We start from the raw sequence: 21,652 nt of genomic DNA on the forward strand, positions 1-21,652 counted from the left end.
CTTTTTAAATAAATAATTGAAAGTTGAAGAAAATTGTATTTTTTAAAAACCATATAATTAATAATTATAGGTATAAATATCTATTAATGGTAATGTGTATATAAAAGGAATTGATTAAATGAATTCGTGAAAATACATAAAAATATTTTTATGTAACTATTAATGGTCCACGATACATGTATTAGAATATTTCATCAAAATAAATTTTGTTCGAATGAAATTTCAATTGCACTACATATGCAGCGCATGAGGTCTAGTTTGCATGATATCCAATGATATCGGTTGTTGAGAAGGAGGTAGAACGTAAAGAGTACAAGACGAGAATCGAGCGCGACGTGCGGCAGAAGTGTTTCGTACTGTTGATTGATAATATTGTTTCATTGTGGTCATATATTCGAATTGCTTGACGAAGAAAATACAATTGTGGTGTTCTGTCGGTGTATCCGGCGATGAAAATTCATCTACAAAATGCTAAGTAAAATTGTTAACATGACATACTATCGATTCACAGCGTGATTGGTTAAGCCATTGTTCAATGCAAGTATGGCCGCCCTGCCATCACCCACGCAGGTATATCGCAATTTTTATAGTTTTATCGTGCTATAATATCCGATATGTTGTGTTTGTTGTTAAACAAATCATTTGTTAAATTTATTTTTGTTTTGTGTTACAGTAATTCTAATTATACGATATGTATTCTTACAATTGCCATACTTGTAAAGTCGGTTACTTTAACTTCTTTGACAGCACAAATAATCTTTGGGTACATCTGTGATAAATGTAATATTTTTTCTCTATGTTTTTGATAAATATACAGCGTAATCTTTATAAACAGTACGCTATAAAACATATTAATTCAATATTAAAACGTCTATCTATATATTTATGAATGTCAGTTATGATAGGCCGTACATTTCCGGCAGTTAAAATTTATATCTACTAATATCCTGTAATATGTTGGAGTTCATAATACAATATAAGGGCATGTAATAAATTAACTTTTACAGGTGGCTGGAAGCCATACTGCTATATATGAAGCCTACTACAATCAGGTATATTTTTATACATTTTAACATAGCACCTTTTTATTTTTGAACAAATATAAATTATCTTAAATTATATATAATAACAATATCAAGTTAAATATTAATATACTGTGTTATAATTATTTAAAGGTTGATCCAAATGGCTATGGACGAATCGGTGCGATGGAAGCTGCAAGATTTCTTAAGAAATCCCAGCTAAGCGATGTTATACTAAGTAAAATATGGGATATGGCAGATCCACAATCACGTGGCTCGTTAGATAAATCTGGTCTTTTTGTTGCTCTTAAATTATGTGCACTGGCACAAGCAGGAAGAGATCTTAATATGTCGAATTTAAATATGGAATTACCTCCTCCAAAGATGGTAAGCTGTTGCACACAGTAACATAACGAATAAACTTCACTTCTAATTGATCACTGTTATTTATTTTTAGGGTGATATTCCTATAATTCCCCAGAAAAATGTAGTTAATAGCTTACCAGTAATAACACCTGTTAATAATGAAGATTGGTCTATTAAACCAGCAGAGAGAGCAAAATATGATCAACTGTTTGATAGTTTGCGACCTTCGAATGGATATATACCTGGAAATAATGTTAAAGGTGTTCTTATGAATAGTAAACTTCCATTAGACACACTTGGAAAAATTTGGGACCTGGCAGATATGGATAAAGATGGTATGCTGGATAGACATGAATTTGTGGTTGTAAGTATTTAATGGTGTATGTATGTTATGCAAAGTGAGTCATATAACTTGTTCATCCTGAGTAACTTCTACAGTACGTATTCTACGAAATAGCATCTTACATAGAAATTGGAACGTATTGAAGGGAACAGATGATGCCAAAATGGTTTCTTTGAATAACCTATTTGTTTAAGTGATATCAAGGTGACCTCGAATTTTTTAAATGGAATGCGTACCTTTTTTTATCAAAATTTAAAAGTCTAGCTCATTTTCTATGAAAAAGTGTTAACCTTTATTTGTCCTAAACCTAATAATTAGCGAAATATTTGCAAAAACGTTGTTCATGGTTTTGCTATTTACATACCTTAGTTATAATAGGTGCTCAAAGTGATGCCTGTTGACTTCCATACACCTGTGCAATCTAATAATGAAGCACAAAAATTGTCCATTTCTTACCATTTCATAGTTTAATTTTAATTTGTCTCTGTAAATAATAACCATATAGGCACATATTAATGACAGTTGCCCTGCATATTTTGCATGGCTATCAGGAGTTCTACAAATGCTGCTTCGTAATCAGTGGATTGGTTGTGGTGGACAATTCTTATGGCCACTACAATCTCTGGACTTGATACTGCTAGATCATTTCCTATGGGGTATAATAGAAAGTAAAGTTAATTGTGATCCACTAACGACAGTAAAAGACATGAAAAACCAAATTATTGAAACCTGTGTAACATTTACTACAGTAACAATTGAATCTGTAATGTTGTCATTAATTAACAGTTTTCATATGTATACAGAAGTCAATGGGCATCACTTCGAACACCTACTGTCACTAAGCTAAGTAGTGAGACTATGAACAACGTTTTTGCAAATATCTCGCTAATTATTATGTTTAGGACAAATATAGGTTAATATTTTCTTATAGAAAATTTACAGCTCTCTTAAATTTTGATACAGAAAGGTACGCATTCCAATTAAAAAACTCATGGTCACCTAGAGATCTTGTAAACAAATAGGTTTTTAAACAAACCGTTTCAGCATTGTATATTCTCTTAGATATTGTGCAGTTTCTATATAAAACACGTTTTCGTAGAACACATACTGTAGAAGATGTTCAGGTTGGACAAGTTATATAACTCACCCTGTATATGGCAACCTGACTATTACAAATTTATTTACGTTTCCTATTTTAACACATTATATGTGTTTTCTAAATAGGCTATGCATCTGGTATATAAAGCATTAGAGAAATATGCAATACCAAGTGCACTTCCACCAGAGTTAATGCCACCTGGTAAAAGAAAAGATATTACTATACCAGTATCAAAGTCTCCTGCACCTATAGGAATGACAACTGCCCCACCACCTATTCCACCTTTACCTAATGTATCAGCTGTACAAAGTATGGCTGGTTTGGACATGGCTAAGGTATTTTGCATACGATAAAATATAGAAAGTAACCACAATTTTGAAGATTGTTTATGTAATGGAAAAATGTATGATACAGACAAGCGTGCAATGGGTAGTCTCTGCTGAAGAGCAAATAGCAGCAGAGAAGATGTTTTTGCAAAGTGATTTAGATATGGATGGCTTTGTCTCGGGTATAGAAATTAAAGATGTCTTCCTTCAAAGTGGACTTCCACAGACTGATTTGGCTATTATATGGTATCTATATTTCATTCTTTCATTCTGTATCTATATTTCATTCTTTCATTTGTTGATCGTTTATGAGTAAAACATAAAAGATGTTTCATAATTTAGGAACCTCTGTGACATATGTCAAAGTGGAAAGTTCAATAGAGAACAATTTGCTTTAGCCATATGGTTCATCAATCAAAGACTTAAAGGTGTTGATCTACCAGCAACTTTGCTTCCTGAAATGATACCACCTTCTATGCGCAAATCATCAGATACTGTTATGGTAAGTACTTATTTATTATGTAAAGAATATATGTGATACAGCGTTTCATTATTTTATTTCAAATATACATGTAGGTGTAATTAATGTATAGTAAAGCGTTTACGGCCTTTAAATGCTCTCCAGAATACTATTAGAAATACGATAATTATTAAAATTACACCAACTATCATTGCACTATAATTTACTTGTAATTCTGTTTCTCCTGTTACATTTAATTTTATAACACCAGCAACTTCATTTTTTTGCCAACAACTGTGAACGAAAGTTAATAACTTTACGTATAAAATAAAAAAATTACTCAAAAAGTACAAGACTTTACGATTAAAATGTAAAACAGTCAAGTTCGTAACTTTAATAGTTGCGGAGATAGAAATTCTTCTATGAAAATAGTTTTTGTAAAAATCGATGAAAATTTCCAACTTTGAGGGTCCGTATTTTTTAAACAGTTTCGAAACTAGTGAAATGATAACTAAAACTCCCCCTATTTTCACATGGACTGTAACATATTTCAATTTGAATAAAATCCCAGAAATCATGTACAAAAGTGATCCACTTGGGGTGGACTGACCCGTATAAGAAATGGTTATTTAATTCAATTTTGCAGAAATAAATTGATTTCAAGGTTACCTGTAAATATTTGCATCTTCGAATTTTAGTGATTTAAAGATTATATGCATTTGTGGATTCATATAAATCCTTCCTTCTGATTGGTCTTTGAGAGTAGATGGACTCAGTAGTTTACTATCTACTTTCCAAGTAATTGGTACATCTGTATTTAAATTTCTGAAAAATTCAAGATAAGAAGAATCGAATTTCGAATTAAAGATTGTCTGTTTATTATTTTACCCTGGGCATATAAGAATTGCTTCTTTCTTATATTTTTGGAAAATTATTATACGTATAACTGGTGGTGGTGGAACAGGTATTCCTTGAATCATAGAATATATTCCAGCACTATTATTGGCAGTTTCAAGCACATTTCCATGCTTATCTCGCACTTCAAATATTTCATTTTTTGAACATTTTACCTGTATAGAATGCTCCCATTGCGTAAAATTAGTAATATTTGTAATATCCATAATATTCATAATATTCATAATATTCATAATATTTGTAACATGTAACATTTACCAAAATGTTCATATTTAGAAAATTTGGAAGTACCTTGCAGTATCTGATCATTAGTTCTGTTTTTCTATTTTTAATATCTGGAATATCAAGAACTTCCTTCGGTAAATATTTACTTTTACATGGTAATTTATTTTTAAATACATGTAAAGCCATTTTGATTTTAGATATAATGTTTTCATTTAAACCTCCAGTTTGAGCTGTAACTTCTGAATTAGACTGCTCTGTTGTTTCAGTTTGTTCATCGCTTGTAACTTAATGTCATTTTATATAATTGTAATTCATATTGGAGAAAGTATCATCAGAATAATACACAATTTAAAAAGTAATTTACCTTGCCTTGTAACATGTTCACGTAAAGAAATAGTGCAGTATCCATGACGATTTTTTTTTCCAACTACATTACATGCAGAACATAGAGACCATTTAGTCCATGTTGTGTGAACAATTAAATTATATTCTGGTATAATTTTTTCTGGCAATGCCTGAGGTTTATGTGATGCTGTTTCAGGATATACCACATTTACTCCTTGGGAATCAGTATCAATTGAAACATGATAATGTGTGGATATTGTATCTCCCAATTTACACCAATATCGACCAGATTGTTCAGACTATAAAACATTTCACATTACTTCCATAGATAAATTATTTTTCACGGTCCTATATCTTTATTTACTTAGTTGAAAAACTGTATACTTTAATATTATGTATCATTAATGTTTTGTCATCAGGTGAAATCAAAATGTTGTCTGATTCTTCTATAAGTATATTGGTTTCATTATTTGATGTCATTGAAATGTTACTGTTGACATACCATTCGAAATTGTCGTTCGTGTATATTTCCATTGGGGAGATACATATTGGACATTTCAACCTATATCATAGGGAGTAATTATTACAGTATTGCATAGTTGCAACATAATTAACATTTCCTTGATCATACGTGATTAGTGTCCCTTGAAGAGCTATTAGCGCAATTGGATGCATTGTTTTTTCTGTTCCAATTTCACTATATGTTCTTTTCAAACATTCGTAATATTCTTGCCATAACTGTTTATGCATTTTTCTAAGTGTTTCATTTGCTCTTGGATATTCATAGTTATTGATGTCGAGCAGTAGTTCCGTCCCTTAACAAAAATGAACTTTTAGATAAATAATATAAGAAACTATTGTATTATTGTATCATAGAGTATTGTATTTACCTTTTTGTTTGTTAAATATTTCAATTACTTTTTCACGCAATTTATCATATTTTCTCATGAAATTGGTTCCTACTGTAGCATTGAATGCTATATGAATTAAGACATAAAGAAATAGATTAAATCTTAACTGCATGGTGTACATAAATTGCAGTATGTACAACACTCATTTCATAAAACTGTAATAGCATGAAGTTTGTCATGAAGAACTCTTTACTTGTTTATTCTTTTTATTCCCACTGGAAACACTTCTGTTTGTATGAAGATCAAAGAACCATGTCAGCAACTTGTAAATGCGATTTAAATGAAAGAGCAAATACCTGCTCTCTGTGTAAAAAGCAAAATAAGAATTTGAATAACCAAGATTTTATAAAAGTTATGCCTTTCGAAATAAATCGTGAATTGCGTGCATCTGTATTAAAAAGGGAAAAGGCAATGAATATTATGCTCGTTAAAAAATTGCAGACAGAAGCAAAAAAAGCAAGAATAAAATCTTTATATGGCACAGATGATTTTGAAAAAATCCAGCCTAAGACTCGACGTCAATATATCAAAGAATTTATAATAAATACGCTGAATGACAACACCTTTATTCCTATAGACTAACAGTATCCTAAATATAAGAGAAGACTTATAATTACATAATATTAATGTTTATTAAGGCCATTTAACCATATTGTTTCGTAATTGTACTACCATTTCTACAAAAATGGATTATTGTATTTTTAGAAACTTTGTATATTTATGGGGAAAAAAATGGAAATATAAATTTTAAGTAATAAACTTTTATGTTTAGGAAAACAACAATATATCTGGTTATTCAAATCCAGAATTAGACATGATAAGTAAGGATATAGCAGAGCTAGTGAGGGAAAGACAAAACATGGAACAAGATATTGCACAAAAAGAAGCTGACATCAAGATTAAAAACGGTGAAATTAAGAACCTGCAGAGTGAATTAGATACACTTGCTGCTACATTAAAACAATTGGAAAATCAGAAGGGAGAAGCACAAAAAAGATTGAATGACTTGAAGGCTCAGGTAAACAAAATATTGTAATTAGATACACTTAAGTATCAGCTTGCTAAATGTGTAGCTTGGCTTTTGTATGAAATTCAAATCATACGTATTTGTTGTTTGTATATGTAGTACTTTTGTTAAGAGACATGTAAATAATTCTACGTATTAAGTAGTTAATTTCAAATAATTTTTTAACATCATTATTTATGGAATAAATAATATATTGACATAATTAAACACATAATGTTTTATCATCACATTGTAGTATGATTATTGCCTTTTGATAAATGTTCCATAAAATTGTTAATTAATGAAAATAGATACAAGGAAATATAGGAATATTTTCTTTTTATCTAAAAAATGATATTAAGCAAGAAAAGTTACAGTGTGTTTATTTACAATATACAGGGTGTTAATAAAAATGTGGGGCACTTTCACAAGGTGGTTTCTATATGCCAAACTAAGATGAAAATCAAGAATGAGGAAATTGCGTCTGAGGCTTCGTTTTTAAGTTATTAATTGTTATACTACTTGAACATCCGATTCTTAACCGATACACGGGCTCCATCAGTGACCTAGTGAAACTAATGAATGAAATACATCGAATAAAATGAATGAAGCCAACTCGTGAAACTGTTGAAGAACGTGCTTCTTAAGTAGAATAACTTGTCGTGTCAGACGTATTTTACGTGTATTTCCCCCGTGTTTTTAACAATTAATAACTCCGAAACGAAACCTCGAATGCAATTTCGTCATTCTTTCGTTTTAGTTTGGCATCTATATAGAATCCACCATGTGAAACTGTCTAAGTATAGTTTATACACTAGTTATTTATTAATAACGAATTTTCAGTATTAAACAGTATACTTATATTATATTTCCGTGTATCTTTACTCGCATTTAATTTGCTTATTTAATATGAGCCTTTTCTTTGAATTATTGTTAAAAATGAATGTTTCGCGAATGAGTCCGTGATTGTCGAACTGCGCGCACGGCGAATTAACGTTGAGAACGCAGATTGAAACGGTGCGTTGGAAGTAAAGGATTTGCACTAGAATCCGGTTGTTTAACAGAATTGTATATTTTTACTGAGATGAGTACAGATATTGTCTAACGAGTTCAGGTGTCTATTAGTTTCTGTCCTTCTAGTTGAGTGTGTGAAATCGTGTTGGAGTCAGTTGATTTCCCTGGTCAGAAGAGGTGGAAGGTTTGTTGGAAAATTAGGCGTTGCTGGTCTCTGATTGGTTGTTGGGTTCTGTTGTTAAGAATATTCAAGTGAGTAAGAAGTCGAGGGTGATGAAGGATGAGCGAGTACAAGTAGGAGAGGCTGGTGGAAAAGGATGAGCTGAGGGTTGATGCATACGCCAGTGCAGTGTGATTTATGGTGCTGTTACGGTATAATTACGATATAATCCAGAGTTCATGAAGTAGGCACGTACAGTTAATTGGGAGGTTTGAAATGTTGTCAAAAGTACCGCTGTTGGACGGTCGATTGCTAGTACCGTACAAATGTGATCCCTATTATTCTTTTACTTATTTCTTTCCTTATATATGATTGAGTATACCCTCGTGAGGAAACTTGGCTTCTGCTAGGAGAAAAAGTGGCATAAGTGTAAGAACCTCCTACCACTTGATAAATTTAATTTAAGTACTGAAATAAATGTTAAATCGAACGTTAATTTGGCATAAATTTCAGTAATTCCCGATACCAAGTGGTGGAAGGCCTTATCCCTACGCCGCTTTTCGCCTAGTGGAAGCCGACTTTGTTCGTGGGTATATCCTCGCGAGCAAACTCGGCTTCCGCTAGGGGAAAAAGTGGCATAAGAGTAAGGGCCTACTACCGCTTGGTAAATTTAATTCAAGTACTGAAATAAATGTTAAAATGAATGTTAATTTGGCATAAATTTTAGAAACTTCCGAAACCAACTGGTAGGAGGCCCATACGCCAGTTTTTCCCCTAGTAGAAGCCAAGTTTGTTCGTCGGTGTACATGTATGACAAATTTTTATTGTATGTTAGAAAACACTTTTCAATAGATTGAAGCAGGGATGTAAAAGTACCATTTATGTAATAGCGGTTCGAAACCGATACTGGAACCGGTTCTACTTTATGACTGCTTTACGGTTCCGGTACTAGAACCGGTTCCACTTCATGAGTAACGGTTCTATAGTAGATAAGCGGAACCCTTATTCGGAAGCGGTTCTTCATACGCTCATTGGCTGAAGCGACAACATCAGTGGAAACATGTGCGTGCGCGCGTGTGTGTGCGTGTATGTGACGTATGTCAGATTTTTCGAGAATACTCCGTATTCTAGTATATTCACGACGCAGTTGGCGTAATTAACAAAACAGTCAAGAATGAATGTGTGTGTGCGTGCGTGAATTGCACATAGCCCGTAGCAAGGGGCTCTGGAAAATCCTGGAAGGTTCCAGATCTGGAGTCCTCATGCAGCGTGCTGTCTACAAGAATAATCAATAATTGATAAACAAAATCGAGTAATTAAAAGACTTGCCCTGTGCCATGGGCGATCAGTATTTTACGAGTCACCACACACAAAAAAATAATTCCTCCAATATTGATGTACAGGGTGGGGCAATAACTATGTTCACTTCGATTATTGCTGTTATTTGTAATAATATGAAAAAATGTTATATACAAAACTTACACGGTATACGGAATAGGGGCGCATATTGTTACACAAACATTTTCTGCGTGGGTGAAGGCATAGAGGAGATTTCAAGGTCATCTCTATTTTTTTTAATGGAATGCTATGTTTTTCTTTTCGCGATGTGGTAGCCGGTGTTGAGACGACTTCAGCGAGCTATCATTAAAGGTCATGAAAGGTCAAATGTGGTACTAAAATAAACTTTCTTACATTATAGGAGATGCTTGAAGTGGTGACCGTTTGCGTTAATGCAAAGTTGCAATCATCGTATCGCTGCATCACGTGCATGTCTTATCGTTTTTGAATTTATTCTAGCACATGCTGCAATTATGATGCAGCGATACAAAGTTTTGTATATAACATTTTTTCATATTATTACAAATAACGGCAATATTCAAAGTGGACATAGTTATTGCCCCACCCTGTATATGGGGGCTTCTTAAAATGTCTGTAAATATTGACGTTCTTCAACATAGGCAGCAAATTGGCAGCAACATATGAAGCAAATTGGTTTCCGCAAACCTTGTTCCGGTTTTGCCCTCAATTTGACATAGATCATGTTGCAAGACTTTTTGCCAATTTGCTTTGCTATTTTGTTAGCTAGCGTTGCTTACGAAACCCAAGTCAAATACGGAAATAGGTGGCTATGGTTTTTTAGACAATTTTTGTACTTTATTGCTGGCAATTTGCTCGGAACTTGCACACAACTGGTTATCAGGGCGGTTCTTGAATGCAGAAACCGGTCAAGAACCGGTTCGGTTTTTTTTCCATCCCTGCTAAAATGTCCTAAAGTCGTTCTTTTGTGAGGCATAGTGAGTGTGTTGAAAAAAAGTGATGAGTGTGTCGAAAAAAAAGTGATAGTGAGTGTGTTGAAAAAAAGTGATAGTAAATATGTTTGAAAAAAAGTGATAGCGAGTGTGTTGAAAAAAAGTGAATTGTCTAAGAAGATCGAACGGAGAAATGAGTTACTTTTCTAGTATCTCTTTATGAAGCCTCTAATTCTGACGGAAGTCCGTTTAGAAATAAGCGCTTCTGCTCTGAAGACAGCGAGTGAAATAGAAAACGGTAGTGAGAGTCGAAGCAGCAAAAAAGATGTAAAAGGCTATATGTATATCCACGAGAACATACTCACGCAACAATGAACTTTTTTTATTTGGGATTCTTTGTTCATAAAACTTTTATCGGCATAGTGGTGAGACTTTTCTGATTAAAATGATACTAAACATGAAATAATTCGGATCATATTTACTTAACCAAGTGTTTCTTTCATCATTACATTTGTTAATTACAAATGATCAAAATTATATCATGTTTGGTATCATTTTAACCAGAAGAATCTCACCAATATGTTAATAAAGTTTTCATTAATAAAGATTCAAAAATAAAAAAGTTTCATAGTTCCATTTGTATTGTCACATCGGCCTTTTAAACTTTTTTGTCTACCTCAGTTCATCGTCGACTCAAGGATGGGAAGCGCACGTGTTTACATTGTCGCTCGACTGTTCCAAGGGGGATCCTGCCGGAATCGTCGAATGCGCTCAGTATTTTGACCCTACAAACGCCCCTACCCCGCTGGTAAATCGAAAAATTTAGATAGCCTAAACAAATCCCCGAGAATTGTACTACACGATGAAACAAACCGCATCGAAATTGATGCAGTAGTTCTTGAGGTATAAGCGAACAAAGGGACAGACAGACTTTCTTTTATATATTATAATATAATATAATATTATAATAATAAAGTTACGAATAAAACGGTTCGAATAAAAGAAGTATCTTTTATTCGTCGGATAATTTTCATCGAATAAACTTATTCATTCGACGCTCGTCGAATAAAGATACTTTTTTTATTCAAGCTTTGAATAATGAATAAAATTTTTTGCTCTTTTATCCATTATTCGAAATTTTTATTTATTATTCGAAATTTTTATTTGGATAAAAATTTTGCCCAACTTTGGTATGCATATAGTTTAGGGGCTATATGTATATCTATTCAAAATTTGATATCTCATCCATTTATTTCTATATCATTAAATTTTTAAATTCTATCATCCAAATTTATAGAGTGTTGTTACTGTATTTTTTATTTATTTTTATGCTACATTTAGTTTCTTTGTTATGATTTAGTTTTATTATGTTTGACTTGTAGAAGACAGAAGTAGATAAAGATTTGAGTGATGTCGAGCAGAAGATTCGTGAAGAACAAAGAAAGGTACATCGAAAATTTCTGTTTTTATTCACTGACAGGTATGATAGAGATATACAAATTTATTTTCTATTTTTATATAATCGATAAACTCGACCAAAATTTGTTGTACAAAGAAAAGTCTTAACTTTTCATAATTATTGAATAAAGCATAACAAAGATGAACGGATAAAATTCAAGTATATTTTTAACTATATCCATGTGTATGTACACATATAGATTATAACTTTTTAAAGAAACGGTTCAATCCATAATATAATATTTTATAAAAAGCTTCATTTGTTTTTATTACATTTGCATAGATGATGCTAGTGCTTTGCTGCAATGCATGGTAAAATATTTATAGCATAGGTAGCCATCAGAAAAGTTACATCTGCTTGCAAATCTTTACGTAAGGCCCCACTCTAGTGCAAATGTCAAAACCATATTCGAATTTGATTGCATTGGTTAATATATTTACGATTCTCTAGTATTTTTATGAAATATTATAATTTATATAATGAAGTAAATTAGATTTGGGTCTTAAATTTATGCAACTGTTTATGATAGTTTTTTATAATTTCTTTCAACACAGTTTTACGAAATCTCATGATACATACATAACATTATCATTTGTCATTAACAATGTATAGTAACATATTTATGAATTGAAATAAAATTATTTCCTACGTTATATAAATTTACTATTCTTTCATTATTAATTTGTCATAACTAATGCTTTGTAATTTTTAAAAATAGGTTGATAAGCTACGTCAGCAAGCAGAGGAACAGGAATCAGTGTTGCGTGCTCAAGAGGACGAACTTAATTCTAAGAGACAAGAATTGGAAGGCTTGCGTCAAGAGGAACAACAGTTAGAACAGCAACAAAACAAAAGTAGGGACCAATTGAATGAACTGACGAAAAATTTGCAAGACACTCAGTTGCAAATTTCTCAAGCAAAGGCAAAAATCACTCATTTGCAAGAACAGCAACGTCAGATGAGTGATGCAATTGCACTTTATGATTCTGCACTTGCGGCAGGAGATGCTACTCTCGTACCTGACACTAGTCTGCAATTTAATCCCGAAATTGAAGAGCTAGGGTGAGTATTTGAAACCGACATTACTTAAGTATACAATAAAAATGTTCATTTATCATAACTGTATTCATATACATGTAGATATGAAACAACCGGAAATAATGCAGATGAAACAAAAGAAACAAAAGCGGAGTCTTTCACTAACTTGAACGGGACAGCAGCATTAGATGGATTTGATCAAGATCCTTTTGCATCGAGTAAAGCTCAAGAAGCATTTAGTGCTTCATCACCAGATCCATTTGGAAATGCATTTCCATCGCAACCTACCTCTGTATGTGTCAATTTATTTAATTTCAAGCTTTCTCAGTTAAATACCATAATTTTATTTGTAACTGCAGGGTGGATTCACATCTGATCCGTTTAGTGCATTTGATAACAGTAATACAAAACAAGATCCGTTTGATCCATTTGGAAATGGAAAAAGAACTGATATTAAGCCCACAATTGCAACGGCAGTAAGTTCTAAAATTATTTGAATAATAGATGGTTAACTCTTTCGTTCCCAAGTTATTTAACAATTATAAAAGAAATTTTTTTGCGTCTAATGCCATTTTTCATTCGTTGGCATTTGGCAACTTTTTTTACTTTTATTACAATTATTTATCATAATTTACATTATAAAGTTAGTACGCGTTATAAAACCCGTTTTTCTTACCTTTGATCGTTAAACTCTCTTGAAATATTTCGAAGAAATTAGGGCTTTATCAATTTTTATTGCATTTTTTGACAATGCTAAACACTGAATTCTAACAAGTGAAAGAAACAAAGGATAATAGTGTACCATTTTGCCGATAAGATTTTAAATACATATTAAAATTTGCATTTATAATACAAGATTAGATGAAACTATTGTATACTCGCAGATATGAAAAAATACACGATATACTAACAGTTTATTTCATAATTTATAATACGTAGTCATATGGCTACAGTGGGAACGATAGGGTTAAGTGTCGGTAAAGGTAATTTATATTAATTAATTTATTGATTTGTTCTGTAGGCAACAAAAGATCCATTTGGCGATGATCCATTTGCGAATCTTCATGCACCACCTCGCCCGGAAAGTCCTAGTCCTGCTCTTCCTCCTAAAAAGGCAAAACAACCACCACCACGACCAGCACCCCCACGACCTTCCCAAGGACCTACTGGTCCCTTAAGAGCAGCACCAGCACCGCCGACTCCGTCTCCTACTCCAGATCCTTTTGCAAATGCTAATTCTGATCCCTTTTCATCTCAACAAGGCATTATGGATAATAATAACGGTAGTTTCACCACATCTACTGGATTCGCTGACTTTGCTAATTTTGATTCCAAGGTATGTGCTCTTTAGTTCTCAGTTAAAAAAACTGATTTCCTTCCTTATTTTCAAGTGTTCCCATATATCGTCCTGGCCGTATCCCACTATATCCCATTTTCATGAGTTTCTAGTACGTTATATATTATTATTGTGTAATTTAAATATAGCTAGATTTAATGAAAGAGAAAATATATTGGCATGATTTAAATTATTATATTAAATTGATGCATAAAATTATGTTAACGTATGTCGAGTATTAATTATTACCATATATGTAGTATCATTCCAATATATTAGAATGTTATTTCGTAAAATATACTTATATGAAAAAGATTAATTATATTTTTTGTTTTAAATTTAGGTAGAGGCTGCACAATTTTCAGTTTATTCATTGACCTGGCTCCTGGAGCATGCTGACTACAAATCAATTTGTTCTCTTTGTTTCAGTATTATATTTTCATTTTATGATAATGCATGGCAACTTTTTATTATTTAAGTTTTCACACAGTAAAGAATATGTTCGAGTTGTGCTAATCAAATTATTATACTGGTACAGTTGTCCACAATTACTCTAATAAAGAGAGTGCACGTTCTTCGGGACACCGATTTAGTTCAGACTTTGCAGACTGGTAGAAGTCGTCATTCTGTTTACGAAAATACCCTACTGTAGGGTGAGATACTCAGAATCTTTTGAGATATTCACGATTAAAGTTTTCGTACTGCGTGGAAATACCGTTGAGTGAAAATAAGGAAGAAGCACCAATGTGAACCGTGAGGGTGGCATTCTAGAAAACCACGCCTGGAGTCTGGGTTCGATTCCCTGCATATGCATAGTTTTTTCTTTCAATTGTCTTTATTCCTTTTCGGTTAGCTGTATAAAATAGTTCAATGTCCCATGCAAATACGTATGGTAAATGTAAAATAAATTTTAATACAAATATATTTTCATGAAAATTTCTTTATTTACTGTATGTACAAATATAAAAATGGTACTTATTATTATAAAAAAAATAGGGAAAGCATAGTACAGAAAATACATGTGGCACATCGTGTAAATGCAAATCCATTACAGGAACACTTGTATTTTTAATATATCAATTAGAAAGCAGATTTGGCTTACATTTTGTAATATTTCTCTTTTGTTTTTAAATCCCCAAAGCAAACCATGCATACATCAACATGGGTTTAAAAATCGGAACACATAATTGGTGATGTATAAGCGAATGCATACGAATTAATATCATTCTTATTTATAATCACAAGTACCATTTTTGTACTTGTACATACAAGTAAATAAATTTAAAATCATAATAGTAAATAAAGACATTTTCATAAAAATAGATTTGTAATGAAATTTAGTTAACATTTACCATACGTATTTGCGTAGGATATCCAACTATTTTATATAGATAAATGAAAAAACTGGAAAGCAAAAACTATGCATGTGCAGGAAATCGAACCCAGACTCCAGGCGTGGTTATCTAGTACGCTACCCTCACAGTACACGTTGGTGCTTATTCCTTATTTTCACTCAGCGGCGTTCCACGCAGTACTAAAACTTCAACTATAAATATGTCAAATGATTCCTAGTATCTGACCCTACAATGGAGTATTTTCATAAACAGAATGAGCGACGGGTACCAGCCTATACAGTCTGCACTAAATCGGTGTCCCGAAGAACGTGCACTCTCCTTGTAAAAAAGTGTGAAAGAGTTTAAGTCATGCTCTTTGACACAGCTTATTTCAACGTCCACTTGTATTTTTCATTATGCTTTAATATGCGAATTACAATCTAGTTACCAATATATTTTTATTTTTGAATACAAGCGATTTCATAATTTCAATTTTCTTTGTCTTTTCTTTTGCAACCGTTTTTATAACAAAATTAAAGTCTGTCTACACGAGATCTAATTTAGATTAATTGTTGTTCAAAGATGTTCACTGTTATATGACCACTACGAAAAAAGGAAACATTAAAATTTCCTGAATTTTATGCGGACCATTTTGTCCATACAAGTGTGGAACACTGTATTTAAAGTTTCATCCTATAATCACGATTTGTTGACCTCTTATACCAGAGCTGCATAACCATAACCATTCTCATTACATCATAGTGCTACCTCACACTAGGTGAGCAGTGTTTCGGTCTAGTCATAAGTCTCAGAACTATGAGATTATAGGAAGGGAATATTATATAGTTTTATCATAAGTTCTGTTGAAGTCATACTTAATAAGTTATTGGGAATGAAAAATGAAAATTTTCTACTTGAATAGTTTCAACTAATCAGAATTGAAATTTATGATTGAGTACCATATTTATGTATGTTGTGTTATGTTTATATGTCTCAAACTACTTTTGTCGGAGCTTTGTCCAAGCCATCGAAATTTCTATGTGGAGCATTACAAGCTGTGTTCTCCAACTTGTGACCAGTTTATAAGCAAATGGGTTCAAATCTGGAATACCGGAGGACAATTTTCTACTGAAATGAATCCTAGGATCTTCTGCAGTCACTTCCGACAGGTTATCCGTTTGCGAGTTTGGGCAGAGTTTTATTGGAAAATCCAACGTTGCCCTTGAAAGAAAGTGATATTCAGGAATTTTAATATTCCTTCCAGTACAACTTGTTGGTACACTGGTCCGAATCCGATTTTTCCGTTTCTCTTGTAGAAATGAAGATGCATTGCACCAGATGCGCATAAGTCACTTAAAGATCGATTCTTTGACAATCCAGATTTGAATTGATAAGTTTATAATCTGTGGTTACAGTTGATGGACATAATCTGCAAAATGCATCACAGAAATTCGGATAGTCTGAAGTAGGCTCTGATGAAAACAGTTTGGGAAATACCAATGGGGGTATCGTACGTATCATAAGACTGTATCGGCCACATAGTTTGCAAGCTTGTAATTCTGATTAATCGAAAAAGTGTAATGTACTTGTAACAAAAGTCGAATGCATTTGTAAGAGAACTTATGGCAGGACTAAGTGTAATGAGATCAGTATGAATTAACTCGAACATTTTCAAGTATTTACAAATCTACTTTATAGCATTTCGACAGCAGTTACATATGGTCCAGCAGCCTGACGATAACCAGCGATTTGTCGCGTTATTGTTTCTACCTTTTCAGTAAACGAAAATTGACCAGTGAAAAAAACCTGCTTCAGCCGGAACCAACGCAGAATCGAACGGCACCACCCAGACCAACGAGCAGAGCACAGACGATGGTAACTCCAAAGCTGCCGGACTTCACAGAGGATCCATTTAGGGATTACCGATACGAAGATGTCTTTACCATAGCAGATCCCTTCGCCGACGATACCGAGGACTTTAACGCGAACAAGAGTAACGATACAGGCAAGATGGATCCATTTAGTTGCGGTACGTCTTCGGTAATTCCTCGGAAGAATTCATTCACAAAAGGTTTCAACGCTGACTTCTCGAACACATTTCCCCTGACTAAGAATAAAATCGATAAGGACAACGCTAAATTCGATGCTGATTTCGTGAAAGCATTCTCTGATGACAACAGAAATATAAAGGCCATTGAAACAGATGCCTTCTCGAACACCAAGACAAAGACGATCGACATTGATGAAGCGTTTTCAACGAAGAGCGATAAATCTAGGAAACAAGGACAGGATTCGATGCATAACAAAACGAAAACTGGTTCGAACGATAAAAAAGTGAAAACGTACATTGATAAGGTTTGGAACGACAACGGTGGACCGCTAGCGTTGACAGAGGAAGAACAGCTTGTATGGGCGTCCCAGCAGAGCTTGAAGTCCGAAGAGGAGCGACGCAGGCGTAAGGAACGAGAAGAGGAAGAATTAGCATTAGCACTTGAACTGAGTAAACAAGAGAAGTCTGGCAAGTTGTAAAGGCTCGGTCGGTAGAGTGCTTTTGTTTCGATTCGTTCAGTTGACTTGACTAGTATATTTTTCGGGCACAACGACTTTACGAGTCTTGATATGGAAATCAGGACTGGAGGGTACATGATACGTTCACTTCATACGATTGTAATACCTACTGAGATTTCGAGATCCACACTAATTAAGGCTATGAAGAATATCTGCGTAAACTGCAAACTACATATTATAATGCTTACTTTTAATACTATTTAGCATATCATAACTGCTGTGAAAACAGAACAGAAAATATTTAGATGGAATTTAGCGAAGCATATGAATATCCAAGGAATTCATAGATAGATGCATATATTATATATCATACAAAATCAACAAAGCATTTTCACTGTAATGTAACTAGTTCTGAATGTGGCCTTTTCGGTTTCATTTTTTTTCTTTCTTTTCAATCACTTTACATATGACACATTCGAAAAACACTTTAAACCTGGCAACCAAAATGTTCAAAGACGCTAATATTATTTGACTGTAATGAATTTCTATTGAATCCTGCACCCATTTCGGCACTTTGGTTCACCGTAGAGAAATCGATGGATTTTTGTAAAAACGGGTAAGAATTAAAAGAATACATTCGTTATTGCCTTGCAATGTTGAATTCTAAAAAATAACGACATTTATATATTCGTAGCTGGTTGTACATCTATCGTTAAACGTAAATTAACAATGTATAAAGGCAAAAATATAATGGCAGATTTATTGGATTGACAATAAAAACGTTGCGTAACACGTGGGGGTTTAAACTGAGGGGAATAATAAATAAATTGCGAATCTGCGCAACACGGGGAAACTTTACAACGGTCGTTGTTGTTAAACGTCCCGCAACTATACAATCTCTGTACATTCGCGATTAGCAGCGGAGCAACGTTTCTGTTTGTTATTTAATCTGCACCATCGCAAAACTATGCCTTCTGCAATGACACAATAGACCATACTCAATATGTCCCCCACCAGTATTCATGATCATGAAGATTGAGAAAAAAAAAAATGAGAAAGACTTCTGACTAAATGGATGTTAATAAGTAGAGCAACACTCACAGTAAGACGTATAATAATATGAAGTTTACTAAAGTCATCGTCATACGCTAATAATATCCTCTTAAATACATTATCATAGGATATAAGGAAAATTTTCAATCGCATAAGTTTCTATTGCAAAATACAAAGTGCGTGTTTCCATAATGGCGCAATAGGAGACACAGAAGAGGATTTTTGTTTTTCTGTTACATTGAATCAGGACTTCGACAAGCGGGTATGAGGAGAAAAAAAGTGAAGATGCTATTGATTAATAAATGATGATACTGATGTGTTACCGTTATGTGAACCGTTCCAAGCGACATGTTTGCACGAATGCCGTCTAATTCAGCCTTCGGTCTTAACGATCAGTATGGCTCAAAGAATAAGGTGTTCAATTGAAGCGTAGCTCCGTGTTTGTACCTTGAGCATCTTTGCGTCACGCGGAACCGTTGAAATCTAAACACAAACAAAGAGCCGCGCGGCTATCGTTACTTTTAACAAACTGTATCTTACGAGTTTACGACAACGTATTACACATGGTGTATATATTACTATCCCTGTATTATTTTATCGTGTTTATTATAATTGTGTTATTATTGTTATAATGCTATTAATTAATATTATTGTATTAATATTGTCGGTATTGTAGTGTCCACTTAAAGCACACACGGTGTCGATATCATTTACCAGTGAACAAGAAACATACGAACATGCAATATCATATTGTGCGTCGCCTTCTCCCAAATACGGTATTATTAATGTGTTTTTGGTCATAATGCTGCGACTGCGTTCCAAGAACTGCATGTGTATGCATGTTAACAGCAGGTACACATGGGAATACACGAGCGACCATCGAAAGTGTGCGCGTGCGAGAAAACGGAAACCGAATGAACGAAACGACTCATTCTGACATTATGCATTGTTAAGTAACTGGAGCAGATTTTTTTGGTCGTCCAAAGAGTAGAAATTGCAATGTATAAATACATTATTTTCGCAAAATTTTATAATATATTCTCTTCGTATTTTATGCAATACACAGGATTGTCTAGATGTCAGTGTAACCAAAACTTTGATAAAGTTTCAACAGATCTTGATTTTATATGGAAGTAAAGAAATTTTTCTTTCAATCCAGTTCCGTTTCATTAGCTCTGAAAACTCTAGTCTTGCATAAACGTCCGCAGTCTAACTATAAAAAGCCGAACGAAAAATACTGATACTACAGTTGTTTATTTATTGATAATCAAAAGTACGACTGATTTTTTTTACGTTGAAAATATTCCAAAGCGTTTAAACATACTCCAACTAACGAATTTGGAGTAAGGTGTCGTAACTTGCTCGACAGTTGTAATTAGGAACATTAGTAATCTGTTTGATTACTTTTGGAGCCTTGCTACCATGTTTTGACAAAATTCATTTACGTTGCGCTCGCCGCATTAATTACCGCATTAATACGCAAGATGAATATTTTAACTGTGAAACAGCATGTAAGCACACGAAGAAAATCGAAGTATATACGCAAACAGTGATTAGAATGTTTAGAAAGCGTTAGAAGTTGCGATTGCGAAATGCTTATCCTATACGTGAGTAGGAAACGCTGTTTTGCACAGTATTGTTTCTGTTAATACTTGATGGACGATGAGCGTATAAATTTCATTATTTTACTTCAGTACACCCACGAGCAAACTCGGCTTCCGCTAGGGGAAAAGTTGACGTAGGAGAAGGGCCTCCTACCACCTGGTATTGGGAATTACTGAAATTTATGCCAAATTAACATTCGATTTAACATTAATTTCAGTATCTGGAATAAATTTACCAAGCGGTAGGAGACTTTCATTCTACGCCGCTTTTTCCCATATTGGAAGCCGAGTTTGCTCGTGGGTGTACTGAAGAAATGTATGTACACTGTACAATATCGATACGAATACGTCGTAGTAAGATTTACAGGAGATTTGGGTTTTTTTTTACTTGGATGTAATCAGAGGGAGAACATTAGAAATATGGTTTTGTCGATTTTTAATCTACATTTCATTTCTTCACGGAAACGATGGTAAAAGCCTCGTCCATTAAGTTTTAACCACGCGTAATAAGAAATGTTAGCAGATAACCCAAACTGCGATTTTACTCATAATCGTTGTCGGGAAAGAACTTCAATGAAATCGTTGTTACCATTGTACAGGTGTGTAAAATGGACAGAAATATCATTCAGAAATGTTCTTTCGTTCATTTATTTTTGTTCTTCGTCTTTTTCTCTCTCTCTCTCTCTCTCTCTCTCTCTCTCTCTTTTGTATCGACCTATATTAAGGTCCAATATTTAATACGAATTTATTTATTGAGAACTTGAGCAGTTGTTTGCGTTGTTTCAATATTCTCGGCGAAGCATTCTTTCTGCATTGAACACGATGCCCGTGATATATGTTGTTCATTACGCATTATTACATTGTATTATATACCATTTA

The 21,652-nt window shown here is 33.5% G+C and overlaps 1 protein-coding gene across 3 annotated transcripts; it reads left to right on the forward strand.

The window, feature by feature from the left end:
- The first annotated feature begins 401 nt into the window (after positions 1-401).
- On the forward strand, positions 402-20,872 carry LOC107189797 (epidermal growth factor receptor substrate 15-like 1). Of its 3 annotated transcripts, none has more exons than XM_015578460.1 (14): positions 402-570; positions 1,008-1,052; positions 1,176-1,409; positions 1,480-1,752; positions 2,956-3,165; positions 3,245-3,402; positions 3,499-3,658; positions 6,785-7,030; positions 11,824-11,886; positions 12,619-12,962; positions 13,041-13,230; positions 13,298-13,414; positions 13,960-14,274; positions 17,424-20,872. In XM_015578460.1, exons 1-14 carry the CDS (start codon positions 544-546, stop codon positions 18,135-18,137), a joined length of 3,096 nt encoding a protein of 1,031 aa, XP_015433946.1. In that variant the 5' UTR covers positions 402-543; the 3' UTR covers positions 18,138-20,872. The 3 variants fall into 3 exon arrangements, with proteins under 3 accessions (XP_015433946.1, XP_015433948.1, XP_015433947.1); XM_015578462.1 differs by having other exon boundaries at positions 17,387-17,461; XM_015578461.1 differs by lacking the exon at positions 11,824-11,886.
- Positions 20,873-21,652: the final 780 nt, after the last annotated feature.

This window comes from Dufourea novaeangliae, unplaced genomic scaffold (assembly GCF_001272555.1).
Source record: "Dufourea novaeangliae isolate 0120121106 unplaced genomic scaffold, ASM127255v1 scaffold162, whole genome shotgun sequence".
NCBI lineage: Eukaryota > Metazoa > Arthropoda > Insecta > Hymenoptera > Halictidae > Dufourea > Dufourea novaeangliae.

Bases quoted from the DNA above. Each gene is read 5' to 3' on its own strand.
- LOC107189797 (XM_015578460.1), top strand. From the start codon at position 544: ATGGCCGCCCTGCCATCACCCACGCAG. The intron at 571-1,007 runs GTATATCGCAAT...TAACTTTTACAG, and splicing joins CCCTGCCATCACCCACGCAG to GTGGCTGGAAGCCATACTGC. The intron at 1,753-2,955 runs GTAAGTATTTAA...TTTTCTAAATAG, and splicing joins ATAGACATGAATTTGTGGTT to GCTATGCATCTGGTATATAA.